This window comes from Parambassis ranga, chromosome 6 (genome assembly GCF_900634625.1).
Source record: "Parambassis ranga chromosome 6, fParRan2.1, whole genome shotgun sequence".
NCBI classification, from domain to species: Eukaryota; Metazoa; Chordata; class Actinopteri; family Ambassidae; genus Parambassis; species Parambassis ranga.
Window position 1 is genome coordinate 1,794,525 of NC_041027.1, and position 23,839 is coordinate 1,818,363.

The following is a 23,839-nucleotide window of genomic DNA, read 5'->3' on the forward strand; positions in this document are numbered from 1 at the left end:
AATTAGATTGCTTTTTGTTCTCTGAGATTCTCTTTAAGTTATTCTGTTGTGTCTTGTCATGGCTGACGAATCTCATTATAGAACACACCTGAGGCGGGTGAGGGGAGTGTGTGAGAAACACACGCATATCACATAATACCTTAAACAGAGGAGATGGGAGAACAATTATTACAGCGTGATGAGGCAGTATGTATTCATCTGTTTGTAATGTGTTTATTAACACAGAATAATTCATCTGGCTGCCTGTCAGGGTTTTCTCTCACAGCCTCCTCTCTCTTTTTATTCCTCTTTCTGTCTCTCTCTCTAATTGCCCCTTCCATCTTTGTAACAGTCCTCTTTTCATCTACCTCTTGTCCCACCCTTGTTTCTTTCTCTCTGGTTATATCAAAAAGATCTTTTCTCTTAATCACACCTCTCTTCTCAGCATCACCTCTTGTGTTTCCATGTGCCTAGCTTTCTGTCTTTCAGAGGGCTCTCCACTTACACGTACAACAGTTCTCCATCCCTCCCTCTCTCTCTCTCAGCAGTAACAGTCTTGATGCAGTGTTGCATGTCGATGGCTATTGATTTTGTTCTTCTCTGCCTCTCTTTGCCCCTCTCAGTACTCACAGCCAGCACCACCATTCCAAGGCCCACAGTATACTCAACACCACCGAGTGTGTGATGGCCAGGGGAGATTAGGTGTGGGGGGGCACATTTGTCATGAATATTTTTTATGGAAATTTTGGTTAAAAATGAATGAATGAACAAACCGCTTTCTGTTTGGTCTTCTCCTATACCATTTCCTGTCCCACTCCTGTCTTTCCAGAAAACAACCTGTTTCTGCCTGAAAAGGAAGGAGCTGCCTGTTCAAAGAGGACTTGATTATACAACACGACATCCTGTCCAAAAGAAAAAAAAGAGCTGCAGGTGGAGGACAGGAAGAGAGAGGTGATGAGGAGAGAGTGTGACAAAGGAGAGGTACAAGAGGGTGAGAATGAAGGAGGAGGAGAGATGGAAAAGAAGATGGAGTTGAAAGGTGTTTAACATCAATGAATCACTGTCAGGTTAATTGTAAGACAGCATAATTACAGCATTGTCCACAAGACTGACAATGTCTACACTGAAGCAAAAGGAGCAGCTGCGTCTTCTTTAAGAACATAGCTCTGAAGAACTGCAGCCTAACCTCAAACATTACAATCAGAGTCACTTCTTACATTTCAGTTGCTATCATTTTACTCAGCTGCAAGTCAGTCCTCACAGACCTACATATTAACATGTCCAACTTTACAGCAACACGCTGACAAGAGGAGCCAGCCACATCAGAACCAAAGCCTTACATTGCAAGAGCTATCTTCCCATCTGTTACTGACCTCATCAATAAGACATACTCCCGACACACAGGCTCTACATATTTAACATGAAGTCTTTTTTGTACATCATGTGCTGTTTTATGTGTGTGAGTTCTTAATTAAAACACGTTGGTTGAAAGAGTAGACGTACTTTACTGTTTCGGTTCGTCTCGGGCAAGGCACAACAACAACAATCCTGTCTCGCGGACTTAACACACCTTTTCCTCGCTCTCTGCTAGACATTACTAATCTCTCGATCTGCTGATCATGACAGGTATAGCAATCAAGCAGGCAAATACGATTTGCTCATATCATTACATTACCTTTTCTTAAAATAAAAGATTTTTAAAAATAAAAATCAAATGAACTGAAGTTACTGCACTGCATTTTAACAGTGGCATTCATAAATCAGAACCTGTGTAGCTTCCAATGAAATTAAAGTGTTTTTCCTTTCTCTTTCATGGAAAATAACAACATGAACTTCCATAAGAACTTTGAATAAACATCACTTAAACACTACTCTTTCACAAATAACCAAGTGTTTCCTCTCTGCAAACATACAATTAAATGGCAACAATCAGTCTCTTTGGAGATTTCACAGTCCTTGAGGACCTTCTGACTGTTGTACTAGGATTCTGAGCTGTTTTGTCAGAGGATGGGTTTTCAGCCGTTGGCTGTGGGGTTTCAACAGTCTCTGTTCCTTGACCTGCTGTGGCTGGTCCCTTGAGAAGATCTCAAGTACTGCGCCCTCTTCTGTCTGTACAGTGTACGATCTTGGTTGAACCTGGCTCAGAACAGTTCCTTTCTGTGACCATGTGTTTGTTTTGTCTTTGAATCTTACTTGGTCACCGGTGCATAGTTCAGGTAATTCCCTTGTTCCTCTGTCATAATAGAACTTCTGTTTTTCCTTCTGTCGTTCTTTAATCATCCTCACTGTTTCCCCGTCCTTTGTTTTCAGCAGGGTCTCTGGGACAGGTAAGTTTGATCTCAGTAGGCGTCCCATTAGGAGTTGCGCTGGAGACATACCACACTCAAGTGGCGTTGTGCAGTAGACCAGCAGGCTCTGGTAGAAGTCAGTTCCACTGTCAGCTGCCTTGGTCAGCAGTTTTTTCACTGTTTTGACTGAATTTTCCACCAATCAATTGGACTGTGGAAAGTGGGGGCTTGAGGTCGTGTGCCTGAAGTCCCACTCTTTGGCAAAGGTTCTGAATTTGTCATTTATGAACTGTGGTCCATTGTCTGAAAACACCTGGCTAGCCACACCGTGCCACATTATCACTGCTTCTGCGGTGGTGGTGTTTAGTCTACAGACTTCTGATACAGGGAGTAATAGTCTGTAACAAGAAGATAATCTTTACCTTGACATGTAAACAGGTCAGCATGCACCTTCTGGTATGGTCTGTCTGGTGGTTGGTGTGGGTGTAGCAGTTCTGCAGGGTGTCTTGCTTGATATTTGAGGCATGTTGTGCAGCTTGACACTTCAATTGTGACATCTTGATTTATCCCAGGCCAGAATATGAGGGGCCGTCAGGGACATTATTCAGAATTACCTCTCACACACACTACTGAAACGCTCTCACACACACTACTGAAATGTTATCCTCTCACACACACTACTGAAACGCTCTCACACACACTACTGAAATGTTATCCTCTCACACACACTACTGAAACGCTCTCACACACACTACTGAAATGTTATCCTCTCATACACACTACTGAAACACTCTCATACACACTACTGAAACGCTCTCACACATACTACTAAAATGCTCTCACACACACTACTGAAATGCTCTCACACACACTACTGAAACGCTCTCACACACACTACTGAAATGTTATCCTCTCATACACACTACTGAAACGCTCTCATACACACTACTGAAACGCTCTCACACACACTACTGAAACACTCTCACACACTACTGAAATGTTATCCTCTCACACACACTACTAAGATTTCAGTGTAACAGGAAGGTGTTTCAGTGTAACAGGAAGGTGGCTCAAAACAGGAAGTGCTCTGGAGCATTCTCTGGAGGCACATGCTGTCATAGTGGATAATAGTCAGGGGGAATATCATGAAAACTGAAAGGGTTGCCCGGTTGCTGTTGCGTTAGACAATGTTCGAATTGTCTCCGCAGACGCCAAAATGTTATTTAGTAGCGCGGCAGCTTCTGTTAGCTCCTGAGACGACATGTGTGCTCCAAAGACACTCCACTTCCACCTACAGTGAAATGCCTTCCAGTTTCACTGAAATGCCTTCCGGTTACACTGAAATCTCAGTAGTGTGTGTGTGAGAGCATTTCAGTAGTGTGTATGAGAGGATAACATTTCAGTAGTGTGTGTGAGAGGTAATTCTGAATAATGTCCCTGACGGCCCCTCATACCAGAACATCACTTGACGTGCTCTTTTCTTGCACTTCTCAACGCCTAGATGTTGCTTGCTTATGCTTATGATCAGTCTCCACACTGATTTTTTGTCTTGACACAAACTGATTGAATCTCTCACAGGCGTACGTGATGCTGAGCAGCTCTTTTTCAATCTGTGCATAACGCGTTTCCAGGTCAGTCATTGCCTGTGATGCGTAGGTTGCCACAGGTTGCCAGTCATCATGTTTTTGTGCATAGAGTACTGCACCGAGCCCACTTTGTGATGCATCAGACGACATTTTTATGGGTTTCTCTGGGTCATAGAACTTTAGGACTGGTTACTCTGTGAGCATCTTATTTAGTTCAGTCCATGATTTTTCATGTTCATGATTCCACTGCCAGTCTATGTTCTTTTCAGTTAGTTGTCTCAGTGGGGACATTTTCTCTGACAGGTTGGGTATGAATTTTCCCATGTATGTAATCATCCCATTGAATCTTTGAACATCCTTTTTGCATTGTGGCCTTGGCATGTTTTCAATAGCAGACACCTTTCGTGGATCTGGTCTGATACCTTCACTGCTCAGGATGTCTCCCACAAATGTCAGTTCTGTTACACCTAGCTGACATTTCTCCTTATTCAGCTTCAGGTTTGCTTTCCTTGTTGCTTCTAGTACAGCTTTTAGTCTTTCATCATGCTCCGCTCTGGTGGCACCCCATATTATGATGTCATCCATAGAGGTATCAACTCCTTCCACATGCTCATAGATCATGGTGATTGTCTTGTGATACACTTCTGGGGCTGAAGCTATGCCAAATGGTAGTCTTAGAAATCTGTATCTGCCAAAAGGGCTGTTGTATGTGCACAGTTTTGAACTTGTATCCAGCTTCATCTGCCAAAATCCTGAAGACTCATCTAGCTTGCTAAAATACTTTGCATTTGCAAACTGTGCCATAATGTTTTCACGGGTAGGAAGCTTGAATTGTTCTCTCTTAATAGCTTTGTTTAGATCTCTTGGATCCAGGCATATCCTGAGTTTTGCATTCTTTTGGTCACCTACAACAAGGGAACTCACCCACTCAGTCAGCTCATCTATCTTCTGAATCACGTTCAGACTCTCCATTTTGTCCAATTCTGCTTTAAGTTGCGTTCACAGAGCAAATGGGACTTTTCTGCATGGATGTATGACTGGTGGCACACTTGTCAACTCTGATAGTGTGTTCTCCTGGCAGGCAGCCTATGTACATTGATGAAGATTCTCAGTCATCCAGGTCATCATACATAGAGAAGATTGAAGCAAGGCGTCTGGACTTGTAGAGTTTTCTTGAAGATGTTTTGCTGCTCATCCAAGCAGCTTCATCAGTTCTAACTGTTTGGTGGGGAAACATGGTTTATATGTCCCAGCTAACTTCATCTGGTGACCCTGCACAGGTCACCAGTCCATCGCAGGGCACCAGTCCATCGCAGGGCAACGCAGACAAACAACCATTCACACTCACACTCACACCTACAGGCAGGGAGCATCACTTTGCAAGGATGTAGTAGCATGGACGGAGGGGGCATGTCCCCACCAATAATTTGATCACTTCCTAAACAATAACAGATTCTCATTGGGTGCAGGAAGGGTTAAATTTCATTGGAATCTTAGGCCCCCACCAATGTCAAACGCAAATCTACACCCTTGTCACTTTACCATTTTTGGAACTCCAGTGAAATCTCCAGTTGCTGTCATCCATTTCCTCCGCTTGTTCTTCTTCCTCTTCCTCTTCCTCCTCTTGCTCTTCTTCTCCCTCTTCCTCCCCAATGGTGCTGCCAAGGTCCTCCTCTGGACAAAATTCCTATGCGGATACTTCCTGGCAGTCAGAGGATGATGTGTTTTCATCAGTGGCCTTGGGGGACCTCAAAATGGCAGCAAGTGCCTCTTCAAAATTTAATCTCCTCTTCATGGTTGCTCGTGGTGGCATGACTGTGCACACACATGTGCACACACGCACATACACACAATATATTCTCAACAACACTAACACCACTTGTTTATCAACAGAGCTTGATTTTTTAGACTTTGATTTAACACACACACACACACTCACATGCACGATATGATTCTCTATTCTCTCTTTTATATCAAGCTGAACACACCAAAACCATTTTTATGAAGTTCAGTTATTTTATTTCCTTGCATTTTGCAAGGTAATAGAACTAGGTCTTTATAAAAACTGTGAGGGAGCTGTGCCCCCCCCCCCCCCCCCCCCCCCCCCCCATTGTGGGTTAAGGGGTCATAACACCTAAAATGTGTTTTTTTTTTCTTTTTTTTAAAGGAAAAGGTTCAAAACTATAAGGGATATGTGGGGAAAACATAATAATATGTCAGGATTAGAGTATATCAAAGATTTGCTGATATAATGGGAGTCAATTGGCCAAACGTGTACCTAAGGGTGCCGAACGTAACAAAAATGTTTATCTCCCATTGTGTACACCTTGCGAAAGTGGGGACAATTGATTTTTGTAAATAATCATAAAAAAATATTCCTGGCCAAGTTTTGTACATTTAGCCTTTAAACTGATGGATATATTGAGAACCAAAATACAAAAAAAAGCAAAATGTACACGTTTGGGCCCTAGGATGCCCAGAGGGTTAAATACGTTGATTGATCAATCATGATAATTGATCTGTGTTCAGATCAGGGACTAGATATTGAAAAGGACCTGGCCCTCAAGCTGAAAATGGAGCCAGCAGCTAACAGTTACTTTTAAATGCTACATGTAGCATCTTTAAGAGGACGCAGTGAATGAAGGCCAAAATGACGAGTGAGTTAAGCAAGGACACGGGACAGGAGGAGAATCAAAACAAAGACAAGGGCATGGTGAAAGAGATTCTCATAGGGGAAGACAACCAAACACAATGAGGTGAAGTGAGAAGAGAAGAAATTCTAATCCAGGACTCACTGAGCTCCATCACCTCTCATCAGTCTGAACCAGCTGATGATGATGAGGATGATTCATATCTCACAGAGCTTTCCGGTTTGCATCACTGCTAATAGTGTGTGTGTGTGTGTGTGTGTGCGTGTTACTCATGTTATGGGGACATGAATCTGTTTACACTTTGTGGGGACTTGACTTCCTGTTGGGGAAAAAAAGCCAGTCAACTTGAAGGTAAATTAAAATGGTTTAGGTTTTTCTTGTGGGTGTCCAACAAAATGAATGCACGTCTCTGAAGTGAGGGAAACAGAGCAAGTGTGTGAGCCTGTGAGAGTGTGTGCTGGGCTTTAGGCTAGCTGATGAAACCAGGTCAGAGGATTGCAGTGAATGACATGGTCCACAAAGCACACTGCCTCACCGGTGTATTTATCCAGTACTAACTAATCACAGGTAGTTCCCTCAGGAACATGTGACAGCAGTAATCAGAGCACATCACACACACACAGATTTACTGTAAGCAGCTGTGTGGGGACAATTGTAACCTTTGACCTCTCTGCTTGTTGTCACGTCTTAGACAAAGCCTATAAACATTTTTAGAAGCACACAACCTTCTTAAAGTGAGACACAAAGCCACATCAACTCTGAACCCGTTCACCAGCGTGCTTTCATTGTGCTCCAAGAAAGAGAATTACAGCAATTATCCTGTGACTGTTTCACCTCTCAGGGCTTCTCCTGGTGTTCTACAAGGAAATACCCTGCTGTTCTGTTCTGGGACACACACACAGAGGCTGTCCTATGCTGTGCTAAACTGAATCTGGGTTAGACATCTATGTGTGTGTATGAGTGCAGAAAAGCTGTGAGCTAACTGTGTGCACAGTTCATTTTCATGATCGTAGAAAACCACTTTCTAACATTAATATAAACACTATGACAGAAATCAATTCATTTGCAAAGGCAGTCAGATGATGTGATGGCCCTACATTCACACACACACACTCAGTTGTGTGTAAGTTGTCTCCCAGTTAATAGACTCCTGTTTTTACTCTGTTCTGACTCCCATCATTAAATAAGTTTATTCAAGTGCATTTGGTGTGGAGATCTGGGTTTATCTGCTTTAAGCATGCAAAAGTAGCACCCTACTTTAAACAAGGACACTCTGTCCCTCCCCAAAAATAATTCGCCCACACACACACATACACACACACATGCACAGGAGTTCATATAAGCACAATTCTCCTTAGCACAGATTAGCTCAAGTTTTAGAGTATTAACACCTGTCTCGTTTTTTTACCTACAGATTCACATGTGCTCCCTCGTTGTCATTGAAAAAAAATAATAAATACTTTTAGCTGTTTTGCTGTGGGAGGATTATTATAAAGGACATACTGAATGACTGACGTCATCTTTCCCCTGTGTGCGTGACTTGTCAACGATGTGAGGTGAGTTAGGTGAGCAGCTGTAGCTCACTGTGGTCATACCACCCTCAGAAGAAGAATATTGTCATCAGGACTAATAGGATTGGATCTTATTCAGCTCATCTTTCATGCGCACCCAGACATTTTCAACAGCTGCATTCACATACTCTGCACGTATGTTTGTGTGTGTCTGAGGGAGTCAGCCTCTCTCAGACTGCCTGCTTGAATTGTCGTCATAATGCTGAAATCTTCCTTTCTGTTTTCTATAACTCCATTCCAAACATTAGACCACTCCAAATGGGTGTTCCAGAACTCATGCTAACACACACATACTGTACATATATTCTAATTATCGACCATGAGCACAGTACATTATTACATTATTGATCTGTTCCGAGGTCAGCTGCTAATCAGATAGTTAAGCTAACTGCTTTTCAGACATCTGTTTCATTCACTGTCTGAGACTGCTGTCATAGCAGGGTTGCCATGACAACAACAGCAGTAAACATTAAGTTTATTTTAAGTAGAACATCACAGTATACATATAAAAAAAATCTATTTCCAACTTTAAGCTAATAAATGATGAATAAACAACTTCCAACATTCACAAAGGAACCTTAACCAGAACAACAAGTTCTGGGACCAAAATGGGTCATAGGCCTACTTCTGTTAAGTATCAATATATATCTGTGGCTTCAGGTCCCAGGACAGCTAATTAATTTCTGCCTGAAGTAAAAAAAAAAAAAAAAAACATTTGTTGCTTTACATTTCAAGTTGCTGTAAAGAAGGACGGGCACACCCATTAACCTCACAACCCTGAACGTGCTCATTGTTTCAAATGAATGAACAGGGTTATAATGAGAGCAGGTCCTCATTTTCATTCAGCAGAGCGGCTTCCTCAAAGCTGAACAGCTCTAGGCGGTCTCGCTTCGCTTGCTATTTCACTTGTACTGTAACCTCCTTAACCCTAATTTAACCTTAACCTTAATCCTGTTCTTAATCTGTCATTGATCTCAATTATAGAGTGGAATGGATCCATCCTTCTGTGTTTACAGGCAGAGCACACCACCTCTAAGATTCAGACAGATAGAGCCAGCAGTGAAGGTAGAAGGATGAAGCTATTGAGTCCTGCAGTTAGTTTAGCATACATCTTGTGAGTGTTAAGATTAAAAAAAAACACCAAATCTGCATGTGTCTGTCTGTTTCTCACTTCCCTCAACAGCGGTTTGTGTGAGCTGCTTCACAGCTGGCAGGTATACTGTGGAGGATATGAGAAAGTGTGAAGCAGAATGTGTGGTCGCCATGTTTCTACTAAAAGGTGTTTTCTGTCAGTGACAAATGTCACTGCACAGTCCACAGAAATGGCCGATGTGTGATTTCTAAAGCATCCCTGTAACAACTAAGGAGCACCTTACTGCTGTCTCCATATCTGTGTGCGTGTGTTGACCAGCTGGAATACTGTCTACATTTCATTCTGATTTCAAACTGCGCTTATAACTAGAGAGGATAAAGCAGCTGGAGACTTTAAAAGTCAATTCGCTTTAACCTTCATAACATAACATAAACATAACATAAAACATCACTTTTTTCTAATTGACAGCTTTCTATGTGTTTTATATTAACCAAGGTAAAGCAAAAAAAAAGAATAAAAAAACAGATTCTCTGCCTACCTGGACAGAGCGATCTCCGCTTTCTGCCGGGCAATGTCTGCAGCCTTCTGTGCTCCCTCCACCGCCCGGTCCACCTTCTCCCTGATCTTACTGGCCCTGAGGGGGATCAGGTTCTTCCTCTTGCCGCTCACCAGGATGTTCTGCTTGTACTTCCCTTCCTCTTTTGTGCCATCAGGAAACGTGGTGCAGCCGTAACCGTGGCGTTTGTTGCTGAGCCATTCACCTTCATACTGCAGGCCGTCGGACCGCCGGCTCACACCGAACCCGGTCCTCTTATCGTTCTTCCACTCCCCGCAGTAGGTCTCCGTCGCCGTGGCATCCACATCATCATCAGCAACAGCCAACTCTGCGTCTGCATCTCCGAGGCTGGAAAGGAGAAGGTTAGTTTATTATACTTTATGCAGTTTACACCTATATTTAATATCTACTGTTTAGGCTGTATTTTGAGGAAGGACCAAGTCAAGTCATTTTTATTCATTGGTGCTCTTTATAGAAGGTCAACAGGCACCTTGAGAGGCAGCTGGATTTTTGTGAGACTTGGCTTGTCTCCAGTCAACACTGCTGTGACCCAGTCACAGTCCTGTGAGGAACTACAGGCAGCTACAGGTTGTTCTTAGGTGTGACAATGAGAGAAGCAGAAGTCTTCAAAGGTAGTGTTTGGTTTGGTAAAGAACAAAGTAACCTTAAAAGTTCTCTTACAGGTTCTCTTACAGGTTATTTCCACAGCAAATACCTATTACGAGATGTGACAGATAAATTCATGGTCTAAGACAGAAGGCAATACATCAAACAGCAGAAAACTTCAGACATACTTCATAATGACACTGTGTTAACAGTGTAGCATTTGTATTCATGATTTCTTTATCCTTTTCTGCTCATGGTCAGCCAGTGCACATTTCCAACGCAGCCTCATACCATTACATGAAACAGTCACATACGTAATCTGTTGTTTTGTGCACACAGACACAAATTGTCTAACGTTGTGTTTGTTTGTGACATTTCATTATATTTAAGTTGGAAAAAGGATTCAGGATGGGCTGTGAACAGCTCCAACTCACAGTGGACCTTCACTCATGAGTCCTGGGTTCGCATCCACCCTGTGACACTGTCGCTGAATTTTTGTGCTTCATGATTGTTGCAACTGTCGCTTCCATCTTGTTTTCAACTTGCAGTTGGGGCTTAGGCATTAAAATGCAACCAGTTAAGGTTAGGTACTAAAAAACAGTGTTGTAGCTTGTAGCTTTTCATGCTGGCTGTCACAAATCGATCTGCACAAAACGATAGATTCCGTTATTCACTGGCAACAAAAACATCCTGAAGTCCATGAAGTGCTAAACATTGCATAAATCTAATTTTCCTGTATCCTCACAGGAGATCTTTCGGATGTGTTCAGTTAACAGTGTATCAGTTAACAGTGAAAAAACTAGAAGTCTCTGCCCTTACCAACCTTGCCAATAATTAATCAGACCTGATAAGCTGCTGTCAGATACTTTGCCAACTTTTAGGTTTAGGAGCTACTGACTGTCGTACTTTTAAAAATAAGCCACCTAAATCTGGCATTTCCGGTACCACACTGTTAACTTGGCACACTCCAGCCAGGGGTGCTGATGTTGACACAAAGAAAAAAAAAGGGATGGAAACTTCCCATCAGGCAGCTGACCATGACCTTTGACCTTCAGACAACATGCCAATCCAGTTTAAGGATACATAGGTACAACAGGGGTATGATGTTTCCTTGAATCTGCGTCCTCGGAATAAAGGACAGTTTCTTTTAAAAGCACGTCATCTCATTAAGTCACAACACCTGTCACCACAGAATATGTCCCAAAGACACAACCACAGTTCTTCGAAAATACAGTCTTCCAATTCAACTGGGTTGAAGAGAGGCACCTGGACTTTTCCATTTAACAACAAAGTGGCATATAAATAACAATGGTAAACTATGGCTTAGATTAGCCTTGGCTAGAGAATAATCATACATTTGTGAAAGAATAGGAACTGGATACTTTCTGAACTGGCACTGAATTTTGAATAAATGTAATGTATAAATGTTGTTCCTGCAGATATTCTGTTTTAGAGCAATGACACTATTGCTACTTGACCTGCAGCCTAACCCCTCCATCATGATCTCCTGTCATTACCTGATGGTAGAGTTGATATCAGACGCAGCAGAGGACACGGTACTCATCCCAGCCTCACTCCTGAATGAGCTCTGTTTTGACCTCTGGGATGCCAGAGAGCTTCTGGACTCTGACTTCCTCAGCTTGAGGCCAGACAGGATGGACCTCCGGAACAACCCCCCTTTTCTCTTCCCCTTCAGGAGCTCAGCCTCACTGTGCGCCGTCAGCACAAAGCCACCACGAGACACTGCGGGGCTGCTGCCGCTGCTGCCTGTGCTGCACATGGAGACGCTGGTTGTCAGAGTGCCAGGACCAGGAGGAGGACCAGGAATCACCGCTCCGGTCCGGTCCAGCAGTGCTGTACCATTGCTGTGCTCTGAACCAGAGCGGAGAGAGTTTATGGAGGTACGGAGAGGGGAGCGGATGACGGCCGCCATGCCATATGGAACACTCTGGCGCACTCCGTAGCCATGCCGCATACCGCCAACCCACTGGCCCTGAAAAGTTCCTAAAGAGGAAACAAATATGTATTAGGCCTAATGAATAAACAGGATATTGCACATGGGCCTGTACAGACATAAATACCTCTCAAATATTAGCACCAAATTCACCACAAAAACCATTATCCTTCTTGTTCACTTTGTCGGCTGATGCTAGTCATTCAGAGTGTTGTGGTGTTCTGTTCATCACTTGGTTTCTATTGATAATTTCCCCTATTAACCATTAACTGTTCAGGGGGGTAAATTGTTTTTCAACCACTTCAATTACATCCATTCTCTAGTAACCCACTTCGTCCTGCAGTGCAGGGTCACGAGGGGCTGGAGCCTATCCCAGTTAACTACGGGTGCTAAGGAGCTAATCAACAATTGATTTGCCAATTCTGGTGAGTTGTTATTGAATGCAGTTAGTGTTATGTGAAGAAGTAGTTATTAAAAAAATTCTGAATGATCCAGGAAGTCACAATTTTGTAATATTTCCTGACTGTGACATTCTTGTGTACTGTATTGTAAAGTATCTGGGAGCGGCTTCTTCTCGTCACTCCCATTCATTCACACCATGCCTCTGCACTACCCGCATTCCCTGCTGCATAACAGTCCTCACATCCCTGTGTTGCTCAAAAAGTAGGCCATCTGAGTGTGCGTATGTGTGTTTCCGTCATTCCTCTCTCTTACACTCAAACGGAAGTGTGTGTTCCAATAGGAGGGCAAGTGATCCATCCCGCCTGCCCGTACCTCTGATGTAACAGCACTCTGATTCATCCTGTTGCAAACGCATTCACTCTAACTGAACTACACGACCATATAAGGACTGCAACCACGTTCTGCGTCTCCATCGCAAACATGCACACACAACATTTCCCTTGTGGGCTCCAGTGTCAGTGAAATGGGAAGAGCTGAATGAAGCCAATTGTATTCTGAGAAACACATACACACACTCTTTTACAAGTTACAGTGAGATATGGTTTTAAAATCTAAACCTGCTGCTGCCATCAGAACAATAACCTGCCTTTTATTCCTCATACCTGTACACACACACACACACACATAAATACACAAATAGAGTCTGTGTCATAAACAGCTGGCTGGCACAGCTGGCCAGGCCTTTGTAATCATGTCAGTACACAGCTGTACGGCCATATGACAGACAGATCAAAGAACACACACACACACACACACATGCACACACCTGTGCATCAGCCAGAGTATTGTTTCATTAAATAGCCGCCTGAATGCGGTTGGACAGTGAAACAGAGGGCAGCAGGAGCAGAAGACACTCTGTGTGAGAGTTTGTGCTGACGATGGAGAAAAGATCTGCAGAAAGTTGGTGTTTTGAATGAAATTCAGCCTAATAAACTGCCGTATAGCTGCACCTCCTCATACTACAGGCAAATTCTAAGCAGGCTTTACGTATGTGTCCACACTCAAGCTTATTGTGGTATAATATTATTGAATTATTTTTTTAAATATCAAGCCCAGGATGGAGAAGCTTGTGGTGTAGTTATTTAGTCAAGTGAAAAGTAAATAGTTGATGGCAGAGATGGATTTGAAACATAGCCATAGACTACCATATTACTCAGTAATAAAACTATCAATGTTTGCAAGTGGTGTCTGTTCTTCACAACCTTTAATCCAATCTACTTCACACTTACTGGGTGTGTTCCTGGGGACTAAAGTAAATGCAATGTTGAGCGGCAATTGTTAACTAAAGTGTGTTTTTTTCACAACAATATGTCGTTACGTTTTAATAAATGTGTCTGCTTCATGTAAATTACTTAATTGGACGAAAAGGTGCTCAGTAAAACACAGTTCAACATTAGGCCGTGACACTCCAGCCTTCAAGAAGGCAGCATTTATTGAGGGATGCATCAGTTACAGCTATTTGTACCAAAGAGACTGGCAAATGAGTGTGTAAATGAATAAATATATGTGAAACAGTGTGTGGGATTTTGCTTTTTTTATGATTTCTTGGATGCAAATACAGTCCTCCATCAGTAATGCTGGAGTAAATATATTTAGTAGGGCACTGGGCTGGTTTTCCAAAGTCTGCCTGTTGCTCTCCGTGGTGCTGAAGAATACAGAGTGAAGAGCAGGCAGATTTTATTACAAGCAGACTTATTTACAGTTATTATTGTTATTTAGTTATGCTTCTCTATACATTCACTGTGTAGCACAGCTGTACTGAATATAATAAAACAGAGTTTCAGATATGTCAGGACCTCAACCCCAGGCCTATAGTTGTGAGGAGAATCCGCTTCGTAGCTCACACGCCAAAATGATTTCACTGATTCTGCCTGGAGGCCAACAGGAAGCGCTCTCAAATCATATGGGCCTGTACTCAGGCGAAGGCTAGTCGCACGGAAAGAGTTAACGCGGCAAGATCAAAGCTGTGGAAACATCACAGAGGCACAGCAATTTGATCACGTGCCAACCCTGAGGCTGAATTCATAATTGTCTCTTCAACAAATGTGCACCCCTCATTCTAGGTTAAAACCCATCTGTCTTTTAAGGACAGCATTTCATTCTTGGGGGTACAACACTGAAAGATATGTCACCATCTTTAAATACACCTGTACTGTAAATTTACAACATTATTCATTTAATTTTATTCTGATGACAAGAGAGTCCAGACACTTAGGAGTCATTTAAATCATATTGTACAGCACAAGCAACTGCACCCCAGGGTGACCGGGGGAAGTATTTAAAATTGGTTATTTTATAAATTATAAATGTGTTGCTGTGTTAGCACCTGCTCTGATATATGAGGGAGACATGGGGAAGACATTACACAAGAAAGACACCTCAAAGAAAAGGGACACTCCTTTGAGGACAACAATGTCCAAATCATAGAGAGAGAGGAAAGGTGGTTTGAAAGAGGAGTCCAGGAAGTCATCTATGTTAAGCTGGAAAAACCTTCCGTTAACAGAGGTGGTGGTCTCAGACATCATCTTTCCACCACATACAATGCAGCTTCCATCCATTCCCAGGAAGTTTGCACATACTCACAGTAAGAACAAAGGGCTGTCAACCAGTCCCCCTCCGGCAGTTTCATAGTCGTTAGCCAGTCGTTAGACACACAGTCAGCCAGATCATCACAGGTATTTATGGAAACATTTAGAGCTACTGTTTGTAAGTTTTACCCAGACCCACTCACTGAGGTCTGCAACCACATATAAACCATGTTTCCCACCAAACAGTAAGAACTGATGAAGCTGCTTGGATGAGAAATGTCTTCAAGAAAACTCTACAAGTCTAGACGCCTTGCTTCAATCTTCTCTATGAATATGACCTAGATGACTGAGAATCTTCATCGACATTAGACATGAATGACCAACATGGGACTTCATGTCCAAACAAGAAGAAGAAACAAATAATTAAATGATAAATTATATAAAAAACACACTAAAGATCAATTTACAAGAAAGTCAACCTTGTGCTCTAAGATGACACCCACCTGTCAATCAAACTGTACAATAATAATATTAGTGGAATAAAAAACACCTCATATGATTACGCCTTGGGCTTCACACAAAACATTAAAATCTATTTTTGTTTCACAAAATTATTTTTTTTAAATTATATTATGTTATGATGCAAAACTGATGTTATTGTTGCCCCAACTGCAGTACATATTTTATGTAAACAAATCTAGTGGAAAGAGGTGGAACTTTAAGATTTTCCATAAAAGGCGCCATCACCTTTCCACATTTAAGATGAAATCACTGGATTATGTACTTAAAAATGAGGATTATTCTGCAATGTAAAATTAAATTATATATATATATATATAGAACTCCTGTCTTCCCATTAATGTTTTTATTAATTCAATTAATCAGTACCCTGAGACTCTACACCATCCGGAGTCCTTCCAGGGCAAACTTTATCATTATTCTGTCCAATTTGTACTGCATCAGCAGGGGTGCAGGGCAGACTTCCAAGATAGATATTTAGAGTTTTCATGTTTCAGTCAGTCAGCACTGCTAATCCTCACCACAAACATCAAACCATTCCCATTACATAAGCTAGAGCCTGAAGTGGGGTTGTTGTGATAGTAGAAAAGGTGCGTATTAGCAATGGCCTTGAATAAAAAAACACACACACACACACAAAGCAGAGTGCAACTTTCAATTTCAAAGAAAGTCATTTGTTAGGACAGCCCAGAGGTTAAAAAACCCAGAGAGAGAGAGAGAGAGAAGCAACTACTGCAGAGGCAGAAGGAAACACAGATAGTTACCAGAGACAGGTAGACAATATGACAAGCAGGCAGGTAAACAGCAAACCAGACATGTTGCAGATATGCTAAAGTTGAACTATGAGTTAAATCACTGAAAACTGAAAGCAAGGGAAGTCAGTATGAAGCTAAACCTCTGCCTGCGTAAATCTCTGTGTGGGACCATTATCCGTTTAAGAGATTTTGCTTGGGCCCTTTTTTCCCTCCTGTCTGAGACTTTCAGATTTCCATTTGAGGATTATTTATCTGCTCAGAAATTGTATCAAAAAAATGCCACCACAGCTGGCCTGAATATCTGAAAATGACCACATATGTCCACCATGTTGATGTAAACACTACAGGTTAGAAGACGCTAAGTGCACCTCATTCCTCCTGCCTCATTGATACACTTTTGTTGTTTGTTTGTTGTGCATACATTTTTGCATGCATTGCATCTTCTAACCTGTAGTGTTTACATTCACATTTCCTAGCTAGCATTGAGAAGCTTCACTGATTGTTCTTGGTGGATTAGACTGATGCATGACCACACACTTGCACCTAGCTTATGCTATCAACAGCTGATGTGGGAGAGTCCATTGATTTATGATCAGTGTGGTTTCATATTTCAGCTCTAGACGTCAACAAGCTAAACATCGTGTCTCAGAAGCAGATATTGTAGAAACTTTGATGACATGACCATGAAGTGTATACATACCATACATTTATTGCACTGTACTGTATGTCTGATCTATAAGTGGCACAAAAGTAGTTTTTAAAAAAGTGGTATTAAAATTATTTTTATTTTAAATATTCTTTCAAAATCCTTTTTATGCTGCATACCAAACAACGTTTTCTTGACTTTTTCCTGCTCTTCTGTCTCTACTTCTGCATATTGTTTAACTGTTTTGGCAGAAAACACATAAAAACATGGGGGAAAATAGCCCCAGCCATTTTATGGAACACTAGTAGCCTCATTTAGCATTTCTTTGTTGAACTGTGTTCCCTGTTGTTACTCATCTCTATCACAACAGCTGACAATAACTCCAGTCTTAATGACTGAAGTACTCTCTCTAAGCTGTTCTTGTTCATTGTTAAAAACTACTCAAAACACCCTTAACTGTCAAAAGCCACAGTGTGCAACATGAAGGACCTGCCATGTTTTTCCTGCTCTAAGACTAAGGTGGAGCTAGTAAACAGTCACTGTGAAAACAACCCAGGGAATACCATCCTCTCCATACAAGGTAAAGTGCTTAACAGGATCACCATGAACAGAACAAAGGCATTCAGCTCCAGAAGCAGCAAGCATACTACACAGATCCAGTGAGGATCCACTGACAGCTCAAGTATACCGGTAGCTTTCTGCTCTTTGTCATTGTGAGACACGTTCACCAGCCTGAGCTGGAATCAGAAAATACTGCAGCATTCAGACCTGTTTTCAAAAAACAGAACAGGGTATTTGCACACCACTCCTGAGTTTGTATTAAGACTGACAAAGTTATTTCAAAGTGATGGACACTCCCACCCCATTACATGCACTTACATTCAAATGCAACTACATACTGCTACTTCCCACCAAGGTGAGCTGAGCTCCACTTAACAGTATTGTTATCTAATACACATTTCTGTCTTTAATAGTTTAATTGTTGTATCTGTGACAAGTGTCCTACATGCATATGTATTACTAAGCGACCAAACCAAGGTAGGCACTTAATTTGATGCACAGGAGATAATTTGATGCTACAGAAGATAATTCACACACTTGGGTGCAGTTAAACATGAGCAGTGAATCTGTTTTGTCAGCTTACATAATGTGGTCAGAGCTGAAATAATTACAGCACTTATAGTGGCCTTCACTATAGGATGATAATAATATTGGTATGTTTCACACAGCTGTGTGCCGCCACAGGCTTGACAACTTTGTCACACAGGTTGGAACAGAGGATCTTGAGTCAGGCACAACAGTAATCTGTACCAGTTGTAATCTCTTTGTGACTCACTTCATTTCTCACTAAAGTGATTACTGACTCTCTATTGCTCTTTTCTCATTTTCCTGCTTCGCTCCCCCTCCCTTTCTCCCTCTCTGTGTGTGGTTGGTAATCAGTCAGCTTAGCTTCATCTCAGTAAACACCATTAGCCCGGAAGGCCAAGCCAGCCAATCAGAGCCCCGTACAGCCGGCTGAGCAGCCAATAGCAGCGAGGAACTGAGTCCCTTGTGACACGGTGACCTGCTGCATGTCGGCAAGCGTTGCTATGGAGACCCTACTGTACAGAGTGGCTCAGTGGAAATGCAGTGCAGCGAGGGAAGATGGAGAGAGGTGGGACGAGAGGAGAGGAGAGAAGTGAGGGATGCTGGCTAACGTGGGAGAAGAACGAGTAGAAAAGCCAAACAGCAGTGGTGAAGACGGAGGAGGAGTGTTTCCTAAAAATGTGGCATCAGGCGTAGTTGGAGGGGAAATGTAGCTGACTCTAAGTGCACAGTGTGTTTCAAAAGTATGTAGGCAGCAGAGCATCTTTGGATGCTTTGCCTCCTGACTAATATTGTTTTGGACATGACAGAGCCCCGAGGATTCAAAGGTAGACTGAGAGTAAACCTGTGTTCAGCCATATCAGAAAAACCTCTTAAAGAACTACGACCTCTTTGTAGCAAAGTTTATGCCAAAGCTATTTCAACATATTAACATCACAGCCAAACTGCCTCAGTAAGTAATAATGGTCTGAAATCGTAGTAGTAGTAAGGGCCACAGACAAAGATCGTGGACATTCAGGAGGACGAGGTTTCCTTGTGAGCACATCACTTCACTTTAGTTTCCATTTATGGTATGTATTATGGTATTCTGTTTATGGTATCAGCAATAGAAACTATTTGGGGAAAGTTCATAGGCACATTTCTCTCATCTGCAGCAAATATATACCGATAGGCCACTTTTTTGGCTACCATGATAGATCCTACACCAACCTGGAGTATTATATCAAAAAATACATTTTATACTGCCAAAGATGCAGGTATCAGTATCAGCAAGTGCACCACTCTATCCACCAATCCGATACCATGTTTATTCCCTAATATGATATAATAATATAACAGCGATTGATCCTCAGATTACCTTTAGCTCTTTGTTTAGCCCCTTTTATGTCAGCAGTAGACAAAAGTTGCTGCCATCCAGAGTGGAATTCAAACATCCACATACTAAAGAACCAGATAGAAAACCAGATGAAATGTATGGATTATAAAACAGAGCTAAGATGTGTGATGAAACATCATGGCAGCTGCACAGCAAATAACTACTGGAAAATATCAAAGGGCTTGCCAGCTAAATTGGGAAAATATATTCATGAGAGGATTGTTGATAATCAAAACAATGTGATACAAATTACATTTGTCACACAGTGCAAAAGAGTGTGCCCACTTCAAAGTGTAGGCTGTTAGCTGCTGTATGTTTTCATCAATGCTGCTTCTTAGTTCTTCTCCCAACTTTGCTCTTGAGTATTATTAGCCACAGCTTCGAGAAAGTATAAAGTCAAGCTGACTGATAACAGTGTTAAAAACAGACTGAACAAAGTTATCCAAATGCACACAATCCTTTTCTCATTTTATACTCTGTCCCAGCTCTGTAGGTTACTCTCTCTATTAACAGAGTTTAGTTCTACAAACCTTTACATTACCGCCTCGATCTATATAAAGGCCAGATGCATGCTGTTATAATAAGGACACTGTGTACTGTTGGAGCTAGATAAACACTCATAACTAGGGCAATCTCTGCTGCATTTACACTGTATGTGGGTTCAAATACATCTCAGAGCTACAGTGACTCTCCAACACATCCCTCTCTGGGAGATCCATTTTTGGCTTTCTGTAACAATCTCCTGATTAGAAAGTATTTCTCATAATAATCATTAAAATCATCCATCCAGTGAGCCATCTTTCCATTATCTGTTAGTCGTTTATCTGAAGTGTTCATCCATCAGTCTGTACATCTGTTGATCCATCTATGCCTCCCTCCCTCTATTTGTCCCTCCATCCGTCCCTCCGTCCATCCCATCTGTCTGGTTATCTATCAAGCGGGCTTCTTCTCCTCTGTCCTGAATCAACCCCTTAAATGAGTCTGGTCGGCGGATTTTATTGGGCTGCTCTGGACTGTGTGTGTGTGTGGTGGAGGCGTTGTAAAACGGCCTGATTAGTTGTAGAGTTATGTAACCAGGCTTTAGCTGCATGTATGCTACTGTCAGCTCTGTGCACACACCATGCGTTTTTTGCCTGTGTATGCTCATATGTATGTATATAAACTCTGGCAACTCTGGCAACATATTTGTCAGATCCTATTGTTATTTATGATGATGATGATGATGATGATATTTATTATTATTACAAGTTGATTAATGTGAGAGTTTCCACAATAAGATACTGTGATATAAGATATATATATATATATATATATATATATATATATATATATATATATATATATATATATATATATATATGAGATAATTAGATACTTTGACTGTGTTTGTAGCCACGTTGGTGACTTTTAGCATGGCAGCATGAGCATTTCCTGTTTGCATCTTCCACTGCTGCTGTTGCCTAGCAACCTTAAACAAGTGACACAACGACTAGTATGTGTATGACCACTGTGTTTTAGTGATGCATGATAATATCACAACATAAACTAATGTATTAACCCAAAGTGACTTGCACACAATAACAAAATAGTCATTCCCATTCACAATCAATGGTAAACCACCAGCTTTACATGGAGTACCAAAGACCATGATTCACTAGATCTCATTTAGAGTTAAAAAGTATCTGAAAGTTCACCCTGGTGTAAGGAGGGTCACAGTAGATGTGAAATCATTTTTATGTCTCCAACACCAAGCTGCTCCCTAAAACACTTTTAAGGACTTGTTACTTAGGAGTTGCTGTCCTCCTCTGTCCCTCCGACCTTTAACTCATCCCTTAAGACTGCATGGCCTAAATTGAAGGCCTCCTAACACACAACGTGTCCTTATGCTGCTGAAGTAAAGGGTTGAATGTTGGCAAAGAACCAGAGGAGGAGAAAGACAGAGAGAGAGAAAAGGAGAATAATTTTCAAAGGTTGTCTTGATAAAACCTCCTGTCGCTGCATGAATGTGTGTGTGCTAACAAGGATCAGCAGAAGAAAGGGTGACCTAAGAAGACCTCTCGAAAAACTCCTCCTACTGTACATCTGTCATCAGCCTATCAACCCTCCTTTTTTTCCACAGTCAAATATCACTCAATTGGTTCACACATCCTCACATGCCTTCTGTCACACACAAACCAATCCCCAAAACACCCACAACGCATCTGCCCGTGCGGCTCTTACCTCCGTCCGAGTACGTTTCTGTTCCATATCCGTCCTGCAACCCGTTGTTCCACGTGCCCTCGTACTTCCCGCTTGTCCCAGTGCTCTCCCGCACACCGTATCGTCCTTTAAAGCCATGCGTCCACTCGCCCTTGTACACCCAGCGGCCTTTATTTTCAATGCCCACACCGTGTCTCTTCCCCTGAGCCCAGGTGCCCTGGTAGGTGTTCCCACTGGGCCATGTGTAGACGCCCAGCAGTTCGAAGCCGTGGGCCCAGGACCCGCAGTACTCGCCCTGGCCTTTGGGTCCTGTGCATATCCCGTGGCCATGCGCCTTACCCTCCTCCCACCCACCGCAGTATGACCCCCCATCGTCAAAGTTGAACCTGCCGCCAGTGGACATGCATGAAACAGGTCTTGGCAATTCCCCTGAAGCCTCGACAAAAAGAAAAAGAAAAGAAAAAGAAAACGACGGGAGAAAAAAGAAGGACAGGTTGCTGCTAGAACCAATCAACAACGTGGAACCTGGAGGATGGAGAGGCCTGGGGTGAGGAAGAGGAGGAGGAGGAAGAGGAGAGAGTAAGGGGGAGAGGGAGAGAACTCCCACCCAAACTAAGAAATGCCACCACCTGTTTTGAACCGGCCAAAAAAAGGAGGCAGGAAGGAGGTGAACAATAGATGTGGCCCCTCACGGCTGTGTCAGGGGTCTCCTGGCAAGGTGGGAAAGGTAGCTGCTCACACCATCCTCTTGGTTGGTTCCTTATAGCTTTAGCTAGCACTTCAGAGCTTTTCTGAGGCCCGTGCAGGCGAGATAGATAGAGAGTGGGCCTGGACTTGCCATTATTGTTTCTCAGCAGCAGTTTAAACCATCAGGTGGCTCCATCGGCCTGCCTACACAGTCTACGACACAAACGCTGAGCTCTCTCCTCTCTCTACTCTCTCCTCGCTTTTCACTCGGGGGCCCACTCGTTCTGCCACCTCCTACCTGATGATGCCTTTACCTCTCTGGGGTACAGAGCTGAGAAGTTTCCCAGGTGGCAGCCCTTCAAACCTCCAAGCCACCAGCATAGACGCCACCCTGATCAGCACCAAGGCCCCAAGTGGAGAGGTAACATGGTGCCTGACGAAAACAAAAAAAAACAAAAAGGAAAAAACTCTCCTACTCAGAAACTGTTTTTAATTGAAGTCTACTCCTTGTGATCAGACAAAAAAAAAGTCAGACTGTGGTTCACTTCAGGCTTCACCATCTTCTTGTTCTCAGCCTTCACACACACTCATGCTGTGCTCTGCTGCACAGCAAGAAGACACACACATGCATCGAGAGAGGGAAAAACAGAAAGAAATGTGAAAAAACACTGAAGGTAATCTGCTAGGCTGCCTCTTTCTGTCCTGTGGTGCTGAAGAACAGCAATGCAGTCTCCTACCTTTTGCACGCACACTATATGCAGGCACACAAACACACACTCTTTCTGACAAAAAGTGCGCGTACACAGACAATGAAATAAACAACTGAATTGATTAATTTTTCCTTTTCTATCCCCCCCCCCACTCTCTCTCTCTTTGTCTCTCTCAGTCTGTCCGTAGGTCTTTAATCCACTGCGTCCATAAGTGGTTTATCCTCTGCGTGGGTTGCCTTCAGGTTGCCTGCTTGATGAAATAACATCCATCTATATGATCCTGTTATGATGTGCTGTGTCCTCTTCAGCATCACCTGCTCATCTTCATGTTTCCCTATGGAGCACCGGCTGACGCACAGCCCGCCTGCATGCCTGCTGTCTTGGTCTTACAATCTTTTCTCTCACGGTTGGATCTCTGTATCTCTCTCTCTCTCTCTCACTCAGAAAAGCTGCACATTAGAGAGGACTGTTCCACTGCAGCCAACCAACCCCCCGCTCCTCCACTGCTCAATAGCATGCTCCAGCTCTTAAAGAGACACACGCAAAGACAACAATCTTTTTTCCCCAACTTCACCTGTAGCTTCTCAT

General features: G+C 42.6%; 1 protein-coding gene across 2 annotated transcripts in view; it reads right to left on the bottom strand.

Moving 5' to 3' along the window:
• The window catches only part of jph3b (junctophilin 3b), a 32,521-nt gene extending 10,264 nt beyond the window's left edge, over positions 1–22,257 (bottom strand). The window contains exons 1-4 of one of the 2 annotated variants that reach the window (XM_028408282.1): positions 21,876–22,257; positions 12,152–12,334; positions 11,848–12,097; positions 9,703–10,072 (exon numbers count right to left, since the gene is read on the bottom strand). In XM_028408282.1, the coding sequence (XP_028264083.1) occupies positions 9,703–10,072; positions 11,848–12,097; positions 12,152–12,334; positions 21,876–22,257 (1,185 nt within the window). Of the gene's footprint in view, positions 1–9,702; positions 10,073–11,847; positions 12,335–21,875 lie in introns of those variants that run through there. The other variant, XM_028408281.1, reaches the window with a different exon arrangement.
• Positions 22,258–23,839: the final 1,582 nt, after the last annotated feature.